The sequence below is a fragment of the Mauremys mutica genome, chromosome 12 (genome assembly GCF_020497125.1).
Source record: "Mauremys mutica isolate MM-2020 ecotype Southern chromosome 12, ASM2049712v1, whole genome shotgun sequence".
NCBI classification, from domain to species: Eukaryota; Metazoa; Chordata; order Testudines; family Geoemydidae; genus Mauremys; species Mauremys mutica.
In genome coordinates this window covers 75,532,292-75,557,529 of record NC_059083.1, presented here as the reverse complement: position 1 = coordinate 75,557,529, position 25,238 = coordinate 75,532,292, and the positions used below count along the sequence as shown (strand labels likewise).

The 25,238-nt window shown below is 38.4% G+C and overlaps 1 protein-coding gene across 3 annotated transcripts in view; it reads right to left on the bottom strand.

Annotated features, from left to right (window-relative positions):
• The window catches only part of HELZ (helicase with zinc finger), a 137,263-nt gene that overhangs the window by 96,946 nt on the left and 15,079 nt on the right, over positions 1-25,238 (bottom strand). For all 3 annotated transcript variants that reach the window (XM_044982944.1, XM_044982945.1, XM_044982946.1), the window contains 9 exons: positions 20,780-21,007; positions 19,848-19,884; positions 16,447-16,571; positions 13,233-13,289; positions 11,766-11,817; positions 11,195-11,270; positions 7,540-7,738; positions 5,319-5,426; positions 4,646-4,943 (listed from right to left, as the gene is read on the bottom strand). In XM_044982944.1, the coding sequence (XP_044838879.1) occupies positions 4,646-4,943; positions 5,319-5,426; positions 7,540-7,738; positions 11,195-11,270; positions 11,766-11,817; positions 13,233-13,289; positions 16,447-16,571; positions 19,848-19,884; positions 20,780-20,989 (1,162 nt within the window). In that variant the 5' untranslated portion in view covers positions 20,990-21,007. Of the gene's footprint in view, positions 1-4,645; positions 4,944-5,318; positions 5,427-7,539; positions 7,739-11,194; positions 11,271-11,765; positions 11,818-13,232; positions 13,290-16,446; positions 16,572-19,847; positions 19,885-20,779; positions 21,008-25,238 lie in introns of those variants that run through there.

Below are 25,238 nucleotides of genomic sequence, written 5' to 3'. Positions count from 1 at the left end.
TATCTTAAAATAATGAAACTGCAGATAACATTCTCCTTTGTCTAGGACAGCTTTCATAATTTTACTGTTGAAGAACTACTCCAACTTCAGATGTTGACTGAAAACAGACACAAGAACCAACTCACACACAAGAATAAGAGAATATCAAAATATAACAACTCTACAGATAGAAACAGAGAGAGCAGACAAATTAAACAAGTGATGGAAGGAGTCTATTATTATAACTAAGAGCAGTCAGAAGCATCCATAGTATCTGCATGTCCTTTTCAAAGGTTAGATATAATAGCAAACACCTTTCCCCTCCAAAAACAGAGAAACTACACATGAACCTCACAAGGTAAATCATAGCAGCTAAGCTGGGGAGGAACCAGTAGGGTAGGTGATAGGGAATCTCAAAACTTGCAGGACATGAACGGCCTTTAGCATATTAAAAACTAAGTCCTAGGTTATTATAACATTAGGGTTAAGCATTTGAAAAGATTCACATCGTACACACACAATTAATTCTCCAAGCATCACTTGGAAAGTGTGACCCACATTGATAATTGGAAGGAAATTAATGTTTCAGTCTATCCTTAGTTAGCGCTGATATGTCTCTATATTGTAGTCCAAATCATAAACATGAAGTCAAGAATTTTTCACAGTCCCCTGCAATAGCCATTAACATGGCAAAAAATCAACACATGGCAACTGCTATCTGGAGGACTAAGTAGGGGTTTCATGTAACAGAACTACACTTAAGCTAAAAGCTGCAAATGGTTTAGCATTCATGGTGAAGCAATAGCTACGTTTTAATGTATCATCTTTGAATCGGGTTTAAAATGTGTGCCCAGATATCACAGCAGTGCCTGTGAAAGACTTAGAGACCCTCTAACCTCAAATAAAATATTTCATTTGATCTTTATCATTCTGTACCCTAAAGAGATGAAAAATGTGACGTCTGAGTGATAATATGAGGCCAGTTTAGCAACAGGAATCTCAGATTAACATCACTCTTCAGCCATAGGAAACAGGTCTGTCTCACTTAGTAAACTACTCTAATATTTTTGAAAGTTCATCTAATAGAGATTAGAAAGAAGATATAAATAATTCTCTTCTTCCTCTAAACTGAATGATGTTAGGTGCTAATGATGTGCAACAGGAGAAAAAGGCCCATGTTTGGTGATTTCAGAATTAGGAATTATCCACCATGACATTTTCCTGTACTGATCATATATTAAGAGTGTAACAGCTCATTCAGACTTCCAGGACACTTGTCCTTGTTTGCTAGGAAATTGGCCATTTGATATTGCATGCTACAGATACTTCCTGTAACTGTTGGTCTGACATAACTATTTTCTGAGTGTTAACACAGAATGTGCATACAGGGTTGCTTTCTTAAGAATCTTGTGCATTTCCAATTCTAAGAACATTTTCACTGCATGAAAAACTAATCTTCTCTTGATTACTTGTAACTTCTTCCATGAAAGAGAGAGCTCCCCAAGAAAAGTGACAAGACGCTGCTCAACTTAAATGTCTCTTTTTAATACTATTTAAAAAGGAGGATGCTTGTCTTTCATGATGTCATAACTCCAATATCCTTAAAAGTTATTATTGACCTTCCCAAGTCACTGCCTAGATCTATCTGTCATATAAGGATTTGTACCGGTAGTGTAGGCACTCGGCAACAAAAGGTGAAGGCCTCTTTCAGGGTTGTTTGTTCAATGTTACTTCTTCCGTCAGACCTCTACATACTATAACCCAACATTCCACTGCCTAAGGAAATATAAATGCAAAACACCCACATGGAACAAGATATATGCCTAACCACTATTCCATCACTTGTTTTCAGTTGCAATCCTTACCTCTCCCATATGCTGTCTACATAGATTGTTAACTCTTAAGGGAAAGACTCTATACTTATGTTTGGTTGTAAAGAAACTAGTGCACTTTGGGGCATTAGATAAATATTAATAATAATCCGACTGATTGGAGATTTCCTTTGTTATCTCTCTGCATTCAGAGATGTGACATCTCAAAAAAGAGGTGCTGTAGTGAACTCGGAAGGCATTACACTATGCAGCTTCATCTTTCCATTTTGCACCAGAGTGCCATTTATATTGCCCCTGCCCTTGATCTATTTTTAGTAGTCAGCACTGAGAAATCCTAGCAGTTTGAGCTGACAAGGACACTGACTCATCTGAAGATTAATACTTTTGCCTTTGCAAATACATTATGGGTTGGCTCTCTTGGTCTTAAACAGCTCTACAGTGCAAGGACGCTGGAGTCTCTGCAAGTTTACTGACTTTGGAAACCTGTCAGCTCTGGTTAGCTGTCCTCTTACATGGAGATCACATAATAGTTCCCGAAAAGACCACAGCCTTGCTCTTAAACATAGTATCTCATGCATTCTGAAACATACCCTATGTGGAATTCTAGTGTATTGTGGACACTACAACTTCCTGCTTTGGGCTAAAAGTATTCAGGTTATCTGGAAAGAACAGTTCATAAACTATGGCATTTGCTATTTACATTTTCTCTTTGCTGATCCGGTAAATGTACATCTGTTCTATGTAAACAAAGGATAGGAATAGCAAAAAGCAAGAACTCTAGCAACGCACATACTGTGTGTATTAGTGTTTAGTAATGACATCTATCATTATTACTGCTAATAAAAAGATCTTAAAAAAGTCTTGCATCACTAAAAAACAAGGAAATATGAATTTCCTGGATCACAAAGACATAGGAATAGATCTGGAGATGCTAGAAATTGGAAAGAGTCTCTGCAATATATCTCTGAAGGGTAACAAGAAATTAATAACAATAGCCTGCAGAATTATGACCTCTGCCAAAAATTAAATCAATGTTCCTTCAAATCTTTGTAAGCTGAGCTCTTCCTGGGATTCCCTGATGACTGCAATAGACAGACTAGAGAAACTCTTCCTGAAGAGAAAAAATACTCTTAATTGACAAGTATTCTGGTAATCTCCCAGACAGTCATACTCTATTTCAGTCAGAATCAGTCAACATATTTCTGCCCCTCCTAAGCAGTTTTGACAATTTTGGTCTGGATCTCATCAATTTCCTAAGATTTACAATTAACAGGCGTACAACTGGTTGTATGTTCCTACCGCCTTTAGGAGGAGATTATGCTAAATGGTTCTTAGTCCTGACCTCCAGTTCGGATAAATGGGCCATTTCCAAACCAAGAATCAGTGCTCAGCTCTTGGCTTCTCAATATTTTAAGTCTTCTGGACAAATCAACTATTGCCAAGCAAAATATTTCTAATGATCTTCGGACTATACCGAACTGTTTCTGAGCCGGGGGGGGGGGGGGGGTTGTTGAATCTCCTTTGCCTCAAAGGAAAATTCTTTGTCACATAAAAAAATTAAAATTCTTCATAGAGCATGTTTTGAAGTTGAACCTAATCAGCATCTGGAGAATGTCTGTGCAAAAAAAAAGCATTAACAGGACCACAAGCATTTCAGAATAGCCTAAGCAAAACACAAACACTAACTAGAAACTGTGACAAATGACTCAAAACTGTGAAGAAAGAAAGGCTTTCGTGTGCTAATCTGGAAATTCTTTTGCAAAAGGGAAAGTTAGTCAGAAAAGCAGCAGCAACAAATTGGTTTTATTTATTCAAAAACAATGAGAAATGATACTAGCAAAGCAGAACTGAATATCAGCCATTATTCACGTCTGTCTGACTCTAGCATTCAGTTGCTTTAAAATGTCCCAAGCAAAAGAGTTGTAACCACCTCTCTTGGGAAACGCTGCCAAAATCTATTATATCTATTTTTCTCAGACACAACCTCAATTTTCCTTCCCTTAGTTTCATCTCATTAAACCTGGTTATTCTCATTGCAACACTGTAAAAATGCTTCTTAGGCCCATTAGTCTTCCCATCTCTCCAATCTTCGTAGACACACAAATGACTACCAGGCCTCACCCTACCTTCTTTGCTTGTTGCCAAGCAACACACATTCAGCTCTTTTAATCTTTCCCCATAAATCAATCACTCCTGCTCCCTGATCATCTTTCCCATTCTTCTTTGAATGCCTACCAATTTGTAGCCATCTTTCTGAGAATGAGGTGCCTAGAACCGAAAATCCTGATTTCCTGTAACTGACAGGAACAGACCAATGCAGCAAACAGAACAATATGACCATGGCAACATTTAGTTCAAATTTAACTTGAACACATAAAGATAATCATGTTTTCTGCCCAGTACAAGTAGAGACAATATTGCTTTCCTACAATTTCTAGCATTTCTATATCAGCACTTAGGACCAGACGGTCCCCTGTAAATTGGCAAAGCAACATTAACTCCAATGACACTACAGCAGTTAACACCTGCTGAAGATCTAGCCCAAAATCTACATTTATAGACATGTAAGACATTATATATTATATCATGGAGGACATTCATTATCTGCTAACATAAATGTTCTGCACAGAGATGAGAAAAGGAAAAAAGATAGTACGACAAATTATCGTGTATTTATAGTAAACTGATCATCATATCACAGGATGCTGATCATACTGACTGATGAGCACTGCAGGACGTGTTTCTGATTCTCAAAATTACCACAAAGAGAAACATTCTTTTGGACATGTCTATCAAGTCTGTTCAGTAGAAAAAGAAAAATAGCTGAACATTACCTTCTGTTGAAGCAGCATCAATCATTACTCGTTGCATGAGTACTGGTTCCAACCCAAAATCAAACACTACGGTTTGGCGAAATGTTCCAAAGATTTCCGTGTTAAAGGCTATACTGACTTTGTAAATGTAATGATCTATTCCATTTTGGGCCATCTTTCCTCCTATCCATTCCTGACAGTTTTCTGGGACTTCTTGTGATACCTGGGTAGTGCTGTCTCCAGCAGATATTGCAACGATATTGAAATGAGGACGATGGGCATCATAAAGCAATGCCACTCGATACAGCATTCTTGCAGGCTACAGAGAAATGCAAATATTGAAGTGACAATAAAATGCTGAAAACTATTTTATGAAGTGTTTCATTTGAGGTCAGATTAGGGGAGGCTAAAAGAAGCCTCAACTTCATTCAGCAGGCACAGCTGAGTCTCTGCACTCTCCAGAACATAGTGTCCCCATAACTCCCAGCATCCACACCGGCAATCGCCACCCCAGTGGGGAGAAACAGAGTGGAGGTTGGGCCATGCCCCACTACTTCACTTTAAAAGAACCATTTTGGAGTTGAAACACTAATTTCAAAAGTCTGTGGTTTTCCTGCAGCAAAGAAATAAGAGTCAAGTGCTGCAGCATGCTAGCTTTAATATTTATCCATTTTCAAAAGAGGAGGAATCCTACCTTACAAGTGAGAGCAAATGTCCACGTTTGTTGAGACTTTTTGGTGGTGACAGTAACCGATAGTTCAGGATTATGCTCTACTCTCACTCCTTCTACACATTCACTAAGCTAGATTTAAAGAGAAAGAAACCTAACATTAAACTTCTACAAACATTGTCAGTAAAGAAGACATTCAGGCCAAGTTAATATCTTAAAACAGAAAGCCTAAAATGATTGTTTCCTAAGTTGAGGGTTGGTTTCAGCAAAAAGATTGTGCAGGATTCTAATATCAGCACAGGACAAGAACTAATTCAGATATACGCTAAATCAGAGAGGCAAACAACAATTAAGACCGTAACTCAACAACATCACATTATTTACGGAAAGAAATCCAAACAACCAGCACCCAGGGATAACAAAAACTACCTGATTTTCATAAGCCTGGATCTCAAAAATCAGTTTAGGTCAGTTATGTCTAATATTTCAGTTGGAAATAAGGGTCTTATACAATAAGGCACCGAGACAGCATTCCCAACAGACCCAATATTCTCAGGGCTTGGCTACACTTACAAGTTGCAGCGCTGGGAGTTACAGCGCTGGTCATGCAGCTGTGGAAGGGCCAGCGCTGGAGTGTGGCCACACTGACAGCTACCAGCGCTGCAGTGTGGCCACACTTGCAGCACTTTCCAGCGCTGTATTGAGAGGTGCATTGTGGGCAGCTATCCCACAGAGCACCTCGTCCCGTTTTGGCGCCGTTTTGGCGCTGAGTATTGTGGGAAGGGGTTTCCTTCACTCGCGGTTTCCTCCCCCCCCCACGCCTCCGCCTCCGCCGCCTCCTCCGCCTCCTCCTCCTGTCCCCCAGCCTGCTCAGAAGTGTCCATCGTTATCCTGGGATTGGCAGTGGGGTCACCCCCAAGTATCTCATCCATCTCCCTGTAAAAACGGCAGGTCGTGGGAGCAGCTCCGGATCGTCGATTCCCTCTCGGGCTTTGTAATAGGCACTCCGCAGCTCTTTAATTTTCACCCTGCATTGTACTGCGTCCCGATCATGGCCCCGATCCAGCATGGCCCTTGATATCTGCTCAAAGATATCGTAATTCCTACGGCCGGAGCGCAGCTGTGCCTGAACAGATGCCTCACCCCAAACACTGATGAGGTCCTGCAATTCACCAGTGCTCCATGCTGGGGCTCATTTGCCGCGTGGAGGCATGGTCACCTGTAACTGATTAAAACTGATTGCACTCCACACCTGGCTGCAGCAAACAGGAAGGAGATTTTTAAATTTCCCGGGGCATTTACAGGGCGGGTCACCTGAGGCAAGAGCAGTAGAGTGCAAACTGATGTGCAGAGTGGCTGAACAGGAATTCTGGGATAACTACTTATTCCCTGGAGGACAGGTAAAGCGCTGGTGAGTGTCCACACCTGCTGGGCAGCGCTGGATCACCAGCGCTGCACTCCTTATACCCCTGCCGGGATGGGTTTTCAGCCAGCGCTGCAACCAGGGAGTTGCAGCGCTGGTTGTGCCCTGCAAGTGTGGACGGGGTGTTGTTGCAGCGCTGGAAAGCCTCCACCAGCGCTGCAACTTGTAAGTGTAGCCAAGCCCTCAGTGACTTCAGTGAGAGTACTAGAGTACCATGAGAGCAGAATCAGGCTTTCTGCTCGTTAAACCGTTTGGCAAATTGCCCACTTTTCCCAGATTTTATCAACAATAGATAGAGTGAAAAGAAACTCCTTCGTGTCAGAAGAGCTGGTTGAATGCTGCAAAACTAGTGCCACAAACATTCTTTGGAATTGCAAAGAGCTGTTGGGTTTGATCAGATCCATAACCCTTACTCTTTAGTATTCACAAACGTTTGTATGACCAAATGAAGTTTGAGGAATGGCTTTTCTTCATGCAAACTCCTGCAACTGCAAGCAAAGAAGGGGAGTCACGCACAAAAAGGAGTATTTGCCACTGAAAATTAATGCTTCAGTTTAAAAAGTACCACCATCCAATCAGGGAGCGGGAACACCACCACATGACAATTTGCGATCAATCCACAAGCTGTAGCACAAACTCCTTACTGAATTCCTGAGGAGAACAACTGCATTTGTAGAAACTACTCTCAGTCTATGAAAGTTTTGTAAGTAGGAAAAGTTTATTCGTAATGAATAATTTGACCAGTTCTAGTGGTAAGGGCTAAAAATAGGCTCATCTTATAGTTTTAAATATGAACACCGAGAAGGAGTTTGTTTTCCTTACCACTTTCTCAGGAGATAATGAATTCATCCATTTCTCAATCAAGGTTTCCATATAACTACCCGAACATTGTTTGTTTTCTTTCTGTTGTTTTAATCTTATCAAGCGGGAAGCGTATCGTTTTTGCCATTCTGTTAGCTCTTCCTGGGAATGTGCTGAAGTACACTGTGCACCGTACCTGCAGATCCCTTGCTCTAAAAATCTACATAAAACATGAAAGACAATTATGCCTCAAACTTTTCAAAGTTCCAATTTAAAAACAAACAAACAATAATTGAGATTTCACTTCAAAGAGTTTTCTTCTGGCTTTTGATTCTCTCCCATAAAACATAATATTGCAGGATCAGTCACTAGAAACTGGTTTAGCTACATATACATGTACATACAGGATTGTTCAGCAGCAGCCTCTCTTGCAGTAATGCCCATAATGGTGTATGCAGAATTTTTCCAATTTAACCATAAAAGGCCATAAATCACTTTACTAAGAACCTTTTACATTCAAACAAATACGTGCTGAACACCTAACAATGTCAATGACAAACTTTTCCCTAGAGGTCATGTTATTACTTATCAGATAAGTGCTCTTTCAGCAGAAGTTTTCTGAAGCAACAGTGACATCATGTGGTTCTTTTAGTTAACTTTTAGTACATATTGTGTAAATGTTTTATAGGTAGGTTTAGAAAATCTCCCAAAGGACATACTGAACACCAACCTCTCTGAAACAAGGGAGTCAGACCAAGTATGTGTATAATACTTTATTATATCTGTGGGTTTTTTTTTAAATAATGTAAAGTAATGTTCCTATGTGATATCATTTTGCTTACGCTTTAAAATTAAGAAATCCCTTTAGTGTCATCTTATCGCCCACACACAATTTAAGAATTGCAGTTTTCTCAGAAAATGCTATGCAGCTGTTATTCTACACTTTGCATTCAAATAGCTATATTTGGAAAATATTTTTGTAGCTAGAACTTTAAACATGTCAGCTGCTGCAGCTGCAGTTGTATCATTCTTTAAAGCTGAAAATACTTAAAAAATTAGACTAGATGGAGGGAGAACTGGAGGATACAATTTAATTTTTAAGGTTTAACAGTATTATGAAATCATCTGGTATACAGCATAAACAGCAGACAATCCTCACTTCTACATGAGGAACCTAAAATTGATTAATTATAACACCACATGTACCAAACAGCTGACGACAGCCAAGGATTCAAGCCATGATCTTTTAAATGTAGAAAATGTGTAACTATAACATTATGTTCATATATAAATTTACACTACAGAACGAATTTAGACATCTTCCCACATTGATGTGTTACTGAAAAAGAGGATGGATCAACTAGGTCAAACCACAGTAAGTTACAAGTTAGATACTCAAATCATTGATAGATACAGCATATGATGATTAATGTTATGACCGTTTCGTAGTAAATATATTATGTAACAATGCAAATTAGATGGTAAATCTTGAGCTATGTAATTTAAAAAAATCACAGAAAAAACTTGAAGCAAAGTGTCTGATATACAAGCCACATTTACTTACAGTTTATTATTTGAATTAGCATACTCTTTACCTTTAAGAAAAGTTTAGAAAGTTTAAAATGATGCCACTGTGTTGTGAAGGTTCAAAGTGTAAATTTTGTATAAAAGAAAGTAAACATTTTAGATATCATGTTAACAGAAGTGTTCTCATATTATTTACTTAAAATATTTTCACTGAAAACAATTCTTTGTTTGGATTTAAACACTCCCCTGCAATGTCTCTAACATCACTGTACCAGTGCTGAAATTCTAGAGTGAAACTGACTAGTCTATTTTCACAGACTAAACTAAATGAAGGGCAAACACAAAACAAATTTATAAAAATGTAAGTAAAAGAAATTGTTTAAATTTAAAACAATCTGTACTATTACTAGCAATACATGTAAGAGACTGTGTTTTGAATCTATAGTTTTATCAACATCCTTTAAGAAGAAATTTCAAATTAATTCCTGACCTAATAAAAAAAATACACCATAATATACACTGCTGGATATTTGGAATTTTTACTATTAATTAGAAAATGTTTTCCCTTTGTATTAGAAGTGTTCTCATTTTCGAGAAAATATTTCTAGAAACAAGTACTTGGGTTCTTCCTCATCAGCACATAATAGGAAGACACAGCACTTTAAATCATTCACCATTAACTAGTTTTGCACATTCTTTCATTTCTCAGTACTTCTAGCAACAATTACATTTATTTTACACATTCAGTTCCTTATTGAGTACGTCTTGCAATTCCTTCATTTCATTATCTAGTAGATGCCACATCTCTATTGCCATGTGCCACCCTCAAGACAACTGTGGTTTCAAAAATGAATATTCAGTGTTCTTACTGTCTCTTTATAAATAAATCTAACTCCCACAGCCAGAATTCTAATAATCACATGGATTCACTAGGTTAATAGCTCCTGTAATACAGAAGTAATCAGTAGACATTAGATTATATCTTTAATGGAACAAAATTCAGAATTGGGATTAAAAATCTGGCTCAAAATGCCACTCTTTATAAAGGTACAATATTGAGAGTTAAAAACAGAGGGCTTGATTTTTCTAAAATGCTGCAGCTTCTTTCATATGGCAAAAAAAAAAAAAAAAATTAGCAACATTCAAATAACCACGCCCAGAAACAAGATGACAAACTTCACACAGTGCTCCTGTTATGTGAATGTCATCAAAAGGCTACCAAACATCAAGTTGTCAATCTCCTGGCGTGATTACCAGCATGAAATTATAAAATGCTGAGCACCAACAACACCTGCTGACACCTGGGAATTGCAGGTGCTCAGCACCTCTGAAAAATCGGGTCCAAACCACCTAGATTTTCACAGGCTCAATCATACCAGCTGAAAAGCAGGTCAGATTGCTACACATCCTGGGAAATTAATTTCTGTATACATGACACATGCAAGACAGAATCAAGTCACAGTGCAGGACTTCCCAGGTTAATATATCTTTTGGCGCTTTTACTAATGATAAAAACTACATACTCCATACACAGGCAGCATGGTCTAATGGACTGAGAAAGAGACTAGGAGCTAAAAGCAGCAAAGAATCCTGTGGCACCTTATAGACTAACTGACGTTTTGCAGCATGAGCTTTCGTGGGTGAATACCCACTTCTTCGGATGCAAGTGCACTTGCATCCGAAGAAGTGGGTATACACCCACGAAAGCTCATGCTGCAAAACGTCAGTTAGTCTATAAGGTGCCACAGGATTCTTTGCTGCTTTTACAGATCCAGACTAACATGGCTACCCCTCTGATACTAGGAGCTAAGAATGCCAATCTTAGCACAGGTTGTGTGATCTTGAGCAAGGCAGTGTGTGTGAGTGTGTGTGTGTGCGCGCGCTTCTCCCTCTGCAAAATGGGACTAATCATACTTAAGGGTTGGTGTTATTGACTTCATTTTACAGACAGAGAAACTGATGTGCTGAGAAGTGAAGTGACAACCAGAGTCACACTGTGAATGGGTTCCCTGATCTAACAGGTAGGTTATATTCCTTGACCTCATAGTTTCTCCACTCATGAATTAAACAGTTATTGGCAAATAAAAGAAATGAAATTATCCCTTAAACAGAGGTGCTTCTCATCACCAATAAAACAATATCACTTTACCTCTTACACAACGTGTACTCCTCACTACTTGTGACGCCCCTGGGTGGGGGGCGGAATTGCCAACCATCCTGAGATCCTGCAGAGTAATGGAGGATACTGGTTATTTTTCCAGTTGCCAGTATTAGAATTATTGGTAGTAACTGCACAGGGTTATATGTTTCTGAACACCATCTCACAGGATATAAACACACAAGCAGGTCTTCTGTTTCCCCACAGCAATATAATGAGCAATTGATTTCAATACTTGAGAAATTTATGTGAGACGAAAGTTGGAATCATATAAAGCAAGTTACAGAAATTAATCTGTAGTATTCCCATAACAAATTGACCAATAAATGTAGCCTGGAGACTCCAAACAAAACTGGAGAGGGGTGCATGCCTCTCTCATTTCACTGACTCAAGCTAACTATTCCCGTTTATTGCTAGTGCCTTCCCTCCAACTAAACATCAGGGACAAATGATTGGGCTGTGCCTATACAAGACAGTGGTGTTTCTTCAGACAGCTACGGTGGTTCCATCGTCAATGCTTCACCATGCAACTCAAAGCATCTTTTAAGTATGTTCTACTTACCATCTTCCAAATCCTCCCCATGGTATCCTGAGGGTACTTTGCTAGCTGCTGCCTGCAATTACAAAGAAAAAAGATATGTTGGTTCACATATCAAGATTTTGACTGTAAGTTCCATTTTGCTACTGTATTTGTAAGAGATTGTATTTTATCGGTCAGTATAAAAAAAATCTCAATTAGTTCAAACAACATTCTGGTCACAAACCTGGGTCTCATGTTAACATGGCAGCAATCACAGTAACTGAACGGGGGAAATCTAATGTGAACATTAAATCTACAGTATCACAGTGTACTTCTCTGATGAAAGAAAAAAACTGAATTGTACTGTCTAAAAACTTTGGCCCCAGTTCACCACGACATCAAACCGTGGCCAATAGGAGCCAGTCACAGCTCGCTGATCCTCATCAATCCAGCCCCTGTGGAAGTAAGAACAGTAGGGAGCCTATTCTAACGTCTGCCACTGGTGTAAGGCCCATAATGGCTCTTATGCCAGGGAGGATTAGGCATGGTAGAGCTCTACTACTCCATGTCCCCTCCCGGTCACAACCACCCCTTGAACACCTGATATCCCTTTTTCTACCATTTACTGGGGTAGGAGAGGCAGCTGGTGCAGAAAGTTGCAGAGGCACACCTCTGCCAGCAGAGAGCGCTCTCTGGCTGTTTTAAGATCAGTCTGAATCACTCACATGGCACAAAGTGGTCTTAGTGGAACGAATGTGTGTCTTTTTTTTAAAAGCTATTGTTTAAAAAAGAGGGACTATTAATTTTGTGAGTGAATCATACTGCTGTTAGAGACATAAGAATTTAACATATGACATTGGCAAATGAAGTAGTGGGCTGGTCACTGAGCAGATTGTTCCAAAGCTGAAAGTAGATGCAACAGAAAGAGTCGAAGTGCAATCATTTTAATTTGCATCTGGAATAAGAGCACAGTCTTACAATGTACTGACACCTCTATTCGTTTTATATTTAGAGGAAATGAAAAGCAATGATTTAAAGAATATGAACAAAGTCCAAAGTCCATATAGGAAAACAGTAATTCGATCAATAAATATAATTTTAGACTAACCCCTCCCTCCTACAGATGTTGATGGAGCATCTAGAATTTGCTAGTCACTTTAAGTCTTGCATCATGTTTAGGACACAGCTAAGAGCTCTAGTGGATAATTTCCCCTGGAAAGAGGAATGACTTTCTGAGTCATAAGACATAAATAGAGTGTATGTGGATGCTCTCATTTTTCCCTGCTCAATACTGCAAGCCATGGTCAACCACTTTTCAGCATTTTTCTTATTCTTTCATCAAAAACAAAAATCCAAGACTGGTGCAAGGCTGCTTTAAAGATGGTAAAGACTGGTAGGGCAGTGGAGGCTCTGGGGCCCAATATACCTTGTTCAAAGAGCACAGAACAAAACACCCTGCAGCCAATTGATCAGTTTTCACCTTCTTCCCAATAACGTGCTTACTCTTACCTCTGTTTCAGCAAGAAGCATTTTTAGTCTTGTCAAATCTTTAGTTACCATCCCGTTCTAGGGAAAGAGAAAAACGTTAGTGCATTTGGTACGTAAATCCTCTGCTATGGTAAACACAGGCAGCAAGGAACATTTTTTTCTACCCAATATTTTGGGAAAGGGGATGGGCAAGAGTGGAAGACAAATGAGCTGTTGAGTTTTATTACATAATGGTAAATGACATACTGTGCAACACTGAGCAAACATTATGCAACAAGGAAACTTGCTGTTGATAAAAGCTAATCTCATTCGACAGGTGTCAGGCAAAATGGGATACATGTGCAGGACAACTCGGTAAATAAACTCTAGGAAATCTGGCTGTCACCCACATGAAGCATTAATAGCCTCAACATTCACAAGACAGTATCATTCAGAACAAATACCCTAGAGGCACTGTGGCCCACCAGAAAGGGATTCAAGAGACCTGGATTCTATTCACAGCATGGCTACTGGCCTGGTGGGTGGCCTTGGGCAAGTCATTTCACTTCTTTGTGCCTCAGCTTCCCCATCTGAAAAATGGGGATGATGATACTGACCTCCTTTGTAAAGAGCTTTGAGATCTATTGATGACAAGTTCTATATAAGGGCTAGGTATTATTACTATTATTATTATTGTTGTTAGAATATTTACTCCAACTCAGAAGGAGTCAATATCAGAAATTCACACTGCTGTATCCATGATCTAGTCACTTCTTCTCAAGAAGCTATTTTGCAACTTGATTACTTTTACAGTCTAACTCTTTCCATTCTGGAGTCTGTTCCCTTTAACGCTTCTGTACCAGCTTTCACTACAATGTAAGGGTTAGCCTTCTAACTGAAAAATAACTTCACATTCAGGGGAATCCCAAGTAAAATGCTTTAAAATGAACTTATGTGAAGTAAAGCAATCTCATACACGTTGACGGCACGATCCTGAACTCAGGAGTTCTGATTCAGGTCTGTGGTTTCATTTAACGGACCACTTGCTGCATTTATTAAGTGCCACTGAGTTTGTTAGATAGCAGATTGTTATAATCCTCCTTTACATTCCACCTGTACTACAGAGCAGCAAAAAGAAACTCAAATCTTTTTACTGCCAATCTGCACATTTGATAACCCTCATACACAAAGCTTTTATTTGAAATGCTATTCCATTTCTTTCCAAAAACAGAGTTCACAAATCCAACTTGTAGGGCTCATCTATAGAGCATAAAGAATTTAAGTTGCTGAGAATCCATTCCCTTATACTACTGTGGGGGAAGCTGGATGCATTCCAGCTTCTGCAAGTAAAAACACTCCAAACTTTATTCATTGAATTACTCCACACAGACACTGGGAGAAGTCAGTAAACCATTTGATGGCTTTAATACTCCTACTGAAAACAACCACGAATTATGATCTTTGATCTGTCATAAGATCGTAAGTTTCAGTTTGGGCATAGCGGCTTCACTTAGAAAGACCAAGCTATGTGTCAATCCACTGTAGAATAACAGCCTGAAATGCATTGCCTAGGTAATGGAGTGTTTGGCAAACTCCTACTAAAAGACATGAAAATGTATGTCAATCCTTTTCATTCTTTTTGTTTCTCTTCATAACCATATCAGATAAGCTACAGATAAATAAATTATTATTCAGAGAGTACATTATTTTAAAGAGAGAATATATCTCAGCAAATTTGTTTGCCATCAGGAGTGTATTACACCAACATAATGTATTCCTCTGCCGTTACAATATTTATATCCAAATTTAGATTTCTTCAAAACTAACCAATCATCCACATGCAGTAGAATACGCAGGATGCATATTTGTTCCTTGCACAGCGCCCCAATCTTAGATGTTATAAGGGGGTATAACAGGAAGAGGCATGTTTACAGTCAGTGTCGCACTGCATATCAACCAATCCCAAGACTTGTTAAAGATGCCAGGATTCATCAATGGAAGCCCTCCAATCAGGGGACAGCAGCCCCAATGGTTGACCAGTGCTACAGCGATCAACCGCAATAGGGAAAACAAGAGCCCCTTCCCAGATGAAAGTGAAAGGAGATTTGTACCACCACCACCATTTCTACCAAACATTTTAATCTTCAAGTAGGCTTTAGATTTTATACTCTTCAGACAAAAGGCCCAACAATTACTTGGCACAGCTCAAATATTGTATAGCAACAAGTGGGCTTATGGTATTTTATATATATTAGTATTAATGCTGCATGTTTAAGCTCTTAAATCATTCAACAATTATAGGAACACCCTTAAAATGATAAACTTGTTAAAATTAGAAACTTGCTTTCACAGAACACTTTTTTGCTTTTTTCTTCCCACGGCCTGAGTTCAGGGTTCTAGGTTTCTCCTCAAGGAGCTTTTGAGAGCAGAGCAGAGCCTTCCTTACACTACCTTTGATGTTAGTGTTACCATCAGCTCATACAGGTGAAACCTGGAGCACAGATACTGAAACTGTGTGAAACTGAAACTGTGAGAAACTGAATACAGATAGTAAATCCTGTGAAGGCTGATGTACATCCTTAACTTCACACGTGACTAGAGTCAGGGAGACTACTCATGTGCATGAGGTAAAGCACCTTTGTAAGTGCTCTGCTGGATCAGGGCCTAAAAGAGGAAACTTGAACTCGGGTCCCAGCAGGTGAGTCAAACTATTTGATTTTAGAATGAAGTATTTAGATTATTTTCCATCTCCAACAGCTGTGAAGTTTACGTAAAAACAATTTGGGTCATCTTTAAAAAATATTAGCACATCAATGTGCTTTCTGCTATAAAAGCTGAACTTAGTCAATTGAAGCACACACAAAAAGGTCTCAGGTGGATGGTTAAAATACAGGCAAAAAGGATGGAAATGCATGCTCTGCTCTATTAAATGGCACATGTATAAAAATTACAATATATTCCATGGGGATTAGATGCAGACAACTAATTTGAACATTCTACAGATTTATAACAAAAGTAGAAAAAAATCCGCAAAAAAGCGCACTGGCTCAGAAACATTGGTAAAGCAACAACCTGGGCTCTTGCTTACATATGAGCACCTGAATATTTTAATATACATTTATCCTTGGATTTTCCATATGAATTATTTTGTTATCTATTGGTCAAAGAGTCAGCCTGAGGTTTGCTACTAAATGACTAAAAAAATCCAAAAGTAAGTTAGTTTTCAAGTGATGTAAATTAAATCACATCCACTTACCAATGATTCGCCCATCAGTGATTTGGAAAGAACATTAGATACAATCTGCAGCTTCCCTTTAAGATGCATGCAGCAAAGCACTGCACGGAAAGAGCCATCTCCCTTGGCCAGTCCCTCTCCCAGCACTGCAACACAAAGCACCAATTTTTAGCCGCACCACAAGACAGTACAAGCTTAACTAAATCCAACTAAGTCTTCCCTTCACCTTTAAAACTAAAATGTCATCTGAGACCTAGGTTCACACCTTCCCTTCCTGAATTGGCAAGGCTTGGACCGGCTTTGCCCTCATGCCTACTGTCATTTAGCAGTGACATCTCCCACCAACTAAGAAATTATGTAGATGAGCTCAAAGGAGAAACAAGCCCATCATCCTTTAGCCAAAAGGGTGGTGACAGCATCCTTGAAGTTAGGGGACAGTTACTTCAGCTCTTTGACAAGGATACAAAGGATCTCCCTCATCCCTGCAAGAGTCAAAACTGCAACAAACCACATTTTGGTGATAAAAACATGTTCATGAGGATCCATTCATGCTAGCAAAAAGCATACTTTGTAGTTTCCAAATTTACCAAACCTCTTCATTGGTCAGTTGCTCTAAAGAAATTAATATTCTTACTACTTTAAAACAAAATAGTCCAGGTGACTTGGTATTCACTCGTGCTGCAATAGGAATGATTGTTTTAATCCTGATATTTAAAAGTTTCATGTATCAGTAAACTTTGTACCAGTAAACTCTGGGATCAGATAGCTAGCCAAACAGATACTTTCCTTGACATTTGCAATAGCAAAAGGATTTATTTCATGATACAGAAATGCTCCAGTCCAGTAGTAATAACACTTAATTATAGGTGTTACCTGGCCAGAAAGAAAATATCATTTTTAAGAGACTGAAATATTAAGTAAAATTATGCATGCAAATTGTAATAATGTCAGAAGCCTGTTTGTTAAACTTACAGTCAAAAATATACATTGTTGTTATTGCAGACAACATCACCACTTGTGTTTCTACTGCCAATCACCAGTTATGCAATTCTTATATGTGTGTAGCTCCCATTAATGCTAATGGGAAGTTTACAGGCACAAGGACTGCAGGATTAGATTCTCAAAAAACAAATCAATTCTCCCACTTAATAGGTGTGCATGTCGTTATGGGAAATTATGTGAACACATCAACGAAAGAATAGTCCCAAAAGAACATCTATATAAAAAATGACAGGACATATTTTCAACTATATAATGGCAACCAAACCCTGATTTTAAGATGCCTAAAACATGACTCTCTGAATTCAAATCACACTGCGGCTGCTGACAACAATTTCAGAACAGAGACTTACTTCCCAAATCAGAAGGGAAAACAAAGCTCCAGAAACTCAGTTTTAAGATGTATGACAGTTAATAATTAGGATAACATACCTCAAACTTTAGATACTCAATTAAGATATTTTATATATTTAATTGAATGGAGTTATTTAGCTAAAGTATTCCGTTGCAGTAGGCCAGCACATTGTAACTTTTCATTTTTAACAAAATTCTTTGAATATTTATGGAATAATTTAAGAGATTCACCCTTACACTAAGCCCTTGTGCTTCTACCAGTAAATACAACTGTTTGTAGAGAATACATACTTGTAGCGTGCATGCTAGAGCATGCATTTCATTCCTTTTAAATCAAAATGAAGTCATTGGTGTCTGCAATATGTCAAGTCTTGTAAAAAGTCCTAACTGCAGACTGAATAAAGCTTTTTCTGTCAAAAAGGTTTGTGCATGCTTCAATGGATACCGTTATGGCAGACAGGCCTAAAACTTGATACACGCATGGCATTTTTATTTTAAAATGTCCTTTCAATAGTAATAAAAAACTTAGGCCCATCAAGACAACCTCTGCAGTGGTCTTGAAATGCTAGCTGCTGGGAGAAGATCAATTAAAAGTACAGAGTAGGGGAAGACAATCAAATCTGTTTATTATATATTATAAAAATCGTCTTGGTATTAAAATTGTTCTAAAATTACATATTTTAAACCTGGAGAAAAAAAAAGATTTGTATGTATAATATGCTAGACCAGACTTCCGACTAGAACAGCCCTGTAAGTGGGTCTGATTTTAAAGACTTATCATGGCCAGAACACTGTTTAATTTTTTCTCCCTACCATGCATTTCAAAAGAGATCTGTTTAAATTAAAAACACGTGTTAATCTGCACTACAGTTGGCATATTTTTTCAGCAATTACCATATTGTATGTGCCCAATAAGGAAAAATATTCTTAACTGTATAGCTCCTTTGAAATATTCAGGTATCTGCTATACATGCTGAGAAGAAACAAAGATAGTCTCCCAGTGTAAGTCACAAAGCTGTCTCAAGGATAAATCCTACCCTTACTGCAATCAATGGCAAATCTTCCATTTGACTTCAATAGGACCCAGATTTGGTCGTCAGAATATTAGTCAATGAAAATACAATTAATTTAACGGCATTCTCTCTTCTCCTTCCTCTCGCCATTATTCATCCTTCCATGCATCTCTTCTTGGCTCTTTATTCACTGTCAGGAAGGACAACTGGGCAGGCCAGTTCAGAACAATGCATCTCTGGCTCTAGCAGCAGATACAATAGGTGGATTTTAAATATAGCACTGTTTTAAGGACAGCATTGCATATGATGAATACATAGAAAATATTCAGAAGGGATAAACTCTCAATCATCCCATCAAGTGAATACATCTATAGTACGAGTAATCACACAGTCCCCATTCAACAATTGCTTTCAAACTGAATCAGGGCTTGGGGAAATCTTTGTATTACAATTCAAGATTAAAGAGTCAGAGCACCAAAAGGTGGGACCTACCCACAGTATAATTTATTTCCCAAGTCTATGTTAATAAAGCCTGACTCCATGCCCAATGAAATCAATGAAAAGAATCTGATTGTCTTGGGTGCTGGATCAGGTCCATAATAAAAGAACAGAACTTTAGCACGGATGGTTAATTCCTCTATAAGACTCCAGTGCAATAACGTACTAGAATACATATTTAACTTTAAGTATGGGCTTTACTACACATGCTTAAGGACTTTGCTGAATAGGGATGAATTTAAGCATGTTCTTAAAGTCAAGCACATGCTTTGCTGAATCATGGCCTAAATGCCTCTGGGAAGGCAGGCAAAATTGCCAGCTTCTTCTTGGTCATCAGAGGGATTCGCAGTCCACTGGTCAGATGCCACCCTCCACAGCAGAGGTGGCTGTATTTCAGTGGGGTTGTACTTACATTATAAACCAGAACAATAATTTGGGTAGGACAATTTTATGACATTAAAAAAGCAAATATTTTGATATTCATTTTGGAATGTTCTGTAATCCAGAGAACTGATTACATGTAGTTAGAAATCACAAAACATAAATAAATCAGCATACCATGCCTACAGTCTTCATCTGCTTGTCCATAGTTTTTCTGGAAGAAGGAGGAAAAAAAAAGGTTTAAAAACAATATTATTCCAATCAGGATAAATGACTTCCTGCTCCAATCAATAGCTCCCTTTGAAACGTCAAATAACCCATTTTCTCTTACATATTCTATTTTTCAAGGTAGAAAATGTGATATAGTTGAAGGTACATTAGTTCAACTTGAACTTCAGACACGGGTCTAATACATTCACCTTTAGAATGTTGTCCTTTTCCAGGATTCTAACCAAATGGGTGTTTTAAGAGAAGAGGTGTCTTTGTGTGAAGCCACAACATCCGGAGGGAAACAGAAAATTTCCCATGTTTGCCTAAAATTCAGACGGTTACCTGTGCATCGTACAGTTTACTTAATCTTGCACTATTATGGTGCTGTCAGAACCTGCAGGGTATATATTGTACTTGAAAAATCACAGTTTGTACATATTCAGTAGAGACTTGCTAGAGCTTTGCAGCTAAATTCCCTGAAGATCCCTAGGCAACCTTAATTCTGGCACTTCCTAACTTTTGAGTGCTTGACTTTGCAACCTTATTAATAAACTTTTAACATAGTTTTTAATGTTAATTTAATATATATAATGTAATACATTATTAGTGAATATTTCTGTTGCTGGAATAAGCTTCACCAAAGATAAAATATGTTTCTTTAGTCAATCATTTATTCAGATCCAAACTACACTTGGGTCCCAATCCTGCAAGCTACTATACACAGGTAAACAGACCCCAGCAAAACTGAATCCTTACATCTACTTTTGCAAGGAGGGGTTTTATGTCCAAGCAACATGACAATGATAATAAGGTTCTGATTTCTAATTAAACATTGAAAGATAAAAGGCACTGGATTCTTCTTCCCAGGTCACCTGATACTATTAAAGAGTCACACTCACAAGTTGTAAAAAAGAAGCAATTCTATAGAGAAGACTCTCAATTTTTATGCGGTCGATTTCAGCCTGGCATGCCTCCGGGAAGTGAGCTGGGGGGTACTGGCTGAGGGAAAGGAGTGCCTCCGTGCAGTGCTTCACAGCCACTTCATAATCCTGCTGTTTAAGTGATTCACATGCTTGTTCACATGACTTCTCTGGTCTTCTGTCTGCCATGACTCAGGGACAGAAATCCTAAAGAGGGGGCAAGGGGACGATAAATGTTGGTTAGCTTTATACTGGTGATCAGATTTTGGCAAGCCTCCTTCTGTTCTCACTTTCAAGGCACCATAATCTCACCCCATCTACCCAGCTCCACTCATGTTTCCTACCTCACCCCCTCAACTCTTCCTAATCCTTTCTTCATACTGCTCCTTTCATTCACCTCCCCTCTTGATCTTAGTTTTAGCCAGGATTCACCAGAGTACATAAGCACATGCTGAACTTTAAACCAGTGAGTAATCCCGTTGGTTTCAAGTTAGGCACGTGCATAAGTACCTTACTGAATGATTACCCACCCAATGCTCTGTGCCTTCATTAATGACACCCCCTATCCTTCGAGAATAACCTACTTCCTAGTCACCAAGTGTCTTTTCTCTCAACCTTCAATCCTCTCCTCCAAGCCACCCCTCTCTCCAGGAGCACTTTTGCTCTTAAAGTATGTGGTCTCAGGCCGGTGGGTGAAAGTAAGAAAGAATTTTAAGTGGCTTTGCTGTTCATTTCCAGTCTCTCTCATGTTTTATTCATATTCATGTCAGACAGAGCCCAGAGGTCCCAAGTAGGTCAGGTAGCATTATGCTTGCTGCCATCTTGATTTTTTGGGACTTTTGAGTTTTGTTTCTTAAGGTGTAGTCTTTTAGAAAAGAAAGCGTAATGGGGCGTGGGGGGTAGGGGCTAGCTGGATGCCACCAAAACTCACTTTCAATGATTTAAGGATGTTTTTTGTTTGAGATAAAGTTTACATCCAAGGTGGTAAGGATTATCTGCCAAAAATATACACGGTCAGCAAAGCACAAAACCTTTCAATAACTCCCCTCTACAATATCATCCCTCCCATGACTACATTTAAATATATTTTACAGGTTCAGAACAGCTATTTTAGTTTAAAATGGACTTGACAAGAATTTGTTTTGATAGTTGAAGCAGGGAATGATGCAATTTCTCATTTTCTTTTTAGCAGGCAGCTCACCTTTGGCAAATTTTCCTAAAATAAATTATCTCATATTGTTATGAGACTATGTATAGCTCTTGTAGATATAAAATCAGCTTTTGTGATATTTTAAAATAATTTCCATCTCTAGGACATTAAAAAATTCACTATTAGAAATCCCCATTATGTTTGATCTTTCTAGGTCTTTATCAATCTAAGGTGCCTGAATTTCAACAAGTCTAAAGCTCAAATAGATAAGAGCACGCCTTTCCCATTTAATCCATTGTGCCTTTTTACCCATTACCACATGCTCTTTCACAGCCAATGCTTAAGCGGTACACTGTAAACAAGAAATGTTCAATATGTTTTACAGCAGCATGGTGTAATTCTCTATTTGTCTTGTATCATTCTTAATTTAATTTTCAGAATCACAAGGCAAATGAATGTCCAATGTTTAAAGATTAGTCAGAACAATTTTGACTGAACCCGTCTTGTTTTGATATGCTAGAGATGGGTGTGCGTGTGTGTGTGTAAAAGAGAGAGAGACACACACACACACACTTTACAAAGCTGGAGAAAGGTAATTTTGTGTATTCTGCCTTTATCCTGATGAAAGACTATAACTTTACCTTCTGACTTAACAGTGATCTTCCAAATTCTACTCTCACTCACCCACCTAGAGCTTTAACTTTTGCTGATGGAGTAAAATATCATTCATGTTTTCATTATCATTGTCATGGTAAGGACAAGCAATAGATTTTGTGCACTTAAGCACATGAGTAACCTTATTCACCTGAGTAATTCCACTAATGTCAAAGTTACCCAGATGTTTGCAGGACTGAGTCTTCAACAAGTATAACGAGGAGTCTTCAACAAGTATAACTGCGGCTACAGACTAACACGGCTACCCCTCTGATATTCAACAAGTATACCTTTTTATTACTATTTTGGAAGGCTGACTTGCAGTTTTATAAAAGTCAGTAACTATGATTTAAAAAAATCATTTGAATCGTATTTAAAAATTAAAAGTAATTGAGGCACATATGCAAGTATCCAAGTTTGACTATCCTGACACACTATTCCTGCCGTTTAAGTGGCCACTTATGTCACATAGTACTGTTTCCAGTCCCTGACTGAATGACTTCCAAGATGGCTACATGAATACTTCCAGCATGGGAATTCATAGCCACATGAGTATTCAGAAAGGATGAAATCCCAGCCCCATGAAATCAATAGGAGTTTTGCCATTTACCTCACTGGGGCCAGGATTTCAATCAAATGTTTTCTTTCCACAAATATTCTCACAAGCCAAATTCTGCAAATGTTCACAAAATCAAAGCAGATTCACAGATTTTGTTCAGATGAAAGTTTGCAAGTGCTTTTGTATAGTCCACACTCAGTTCTCATGTGTCCATAATGTAAAAGGAATGAAAATGGGTTCCTCACTTGATCGGTTGATTTCACCAGTAATCACTGGCTTGCAATATCTATATGTATAGTTCCCAGTATTTAGCTCCAAGCTGTGGAACCAATTAGCAGATGGAATAGAAAATTAGCTCTACCATAGCCTGCAATGTTCAGTTCACTCATGTTTTTGCCCATAGTAAATTTCCCATCCCTAGGACTTACTCCAGTATTAGGAACGAGTAATTGCTTGGAGGAACCACAAATGAAGAAATGGGATTGGCAGCTGGTTCTCTGAAAGACTCAAAAATTTAAAATTACATTATCCCACTACAGGGCTGCAAAAAGAGGATTTCACTTCCTCCATGGCACTTTTGATTTCCTAATTCCTGCCTCACCACCCATATAAACAAAACTCCCTGGACCATTGTCTCATTAAACCTCTTTGCTGTTTGAAGTGTTTACCTCAGCAGCTTAGGAGAGCTGTATATGCTCCAGTCCTTACTTTAACTGCCCATGGGTAGGAAGCGGTAATATACTTATAACTGATAGGCATATAGCTTCTTCAGAACGTAGGTTGTCTAACCGTTCTCCCCACAACCTATTACAACACAGAACAGTTATTCCAGCTTTGAGATAAATTTACTCCCAGGGATCACTATGGTCACCGAGCAGCCATGCATCAAGGTTAAAAATATCTTGGAAATTAAGCTCACCGCCTACCAACTGGCTCTGCCACTTTTCACAAGTTGTCACCTTGTAAAAGAAAAAAATATTTTATTTATGAATTGTCTTCTACGGGCTGGCTGAATTCTTGTTGAATCAGCTGGCCTGAAAAGGAGCCAAGTTTCACACCCTGAGCAGTGGCCTTTTATGCTGAAGAGGCCACACAATTTCTTTTGCTTAATGCTTATCCTTAGAGAGCATCTGAGGAGCCATAACAGAGCTTTACTTAATCCAGAGTTTTGTTTGGACTGTATATCTATTGGACTAAACTGTGTCACAGGCTCTGCGTTGAATGCAGAATGTTGAATATAGACACAGAAGATCTACAGAACACAGAAATAGGTAGGGAGCCTCAGAAGGCCAATTTATTAATTGAATTTAATCCTAAAAAAGCAAGCTGATACTTGGGCAAGGTATGGAAACTGACAAATTTAATCAAGAAACAAAGATTAATTTCATTTTGTCATTCACAATTTTCATACTCATATTAACAAATTCTGCTCATTCAATTCCATCCACATACAGTACAGAGCATGTAGACATCTAAGGTCATACATCTTTCAGAACTTGTCTATTGTGGTTCCAGTGCTCCTCACGAACAAACAGCCAAGAATAATAAATATTTGTATGGGCATGGGGAGGAGGCAGTTGTTAACTGAAATTGATTTTCAGTTCCTCAAAGATTTTTTTCATAAAATTCAAATACAACAGTATAATTTCTAATTTATCCCATGAGTAAGCATGGTGTAGCGGTAACAGAACAGGACTAGGAGTCAGAGGACGTGAGGTCTATTCCCAGCTGTGCCAAAAATTCTCCCTTTGTGAACCTGGACAAATTACCTATAAGCCTCAGTTTCCTCCATCTCCAAAACAGAGATTAAAATACTAACTCTCTCTAAGAGATGGCATGAGGATTATTCAGTGTTTGATAAGTGCACATGGAAGTGCACATTTATATAATTATTTTAATTTAGGAATTGTAATAAAGTATCAACGTTTTAATTATGTTTTATACAGTTTTAGGATATGGTTTGACACTACAATCCATGTGATAACAATGCAAGACTAAATACCACACAGGCAAGAGTTTATGTAGTTCTTCCCTAGGATAATCCAAGAAACTGAAGAGGTTTTTTAGCTCCTCAT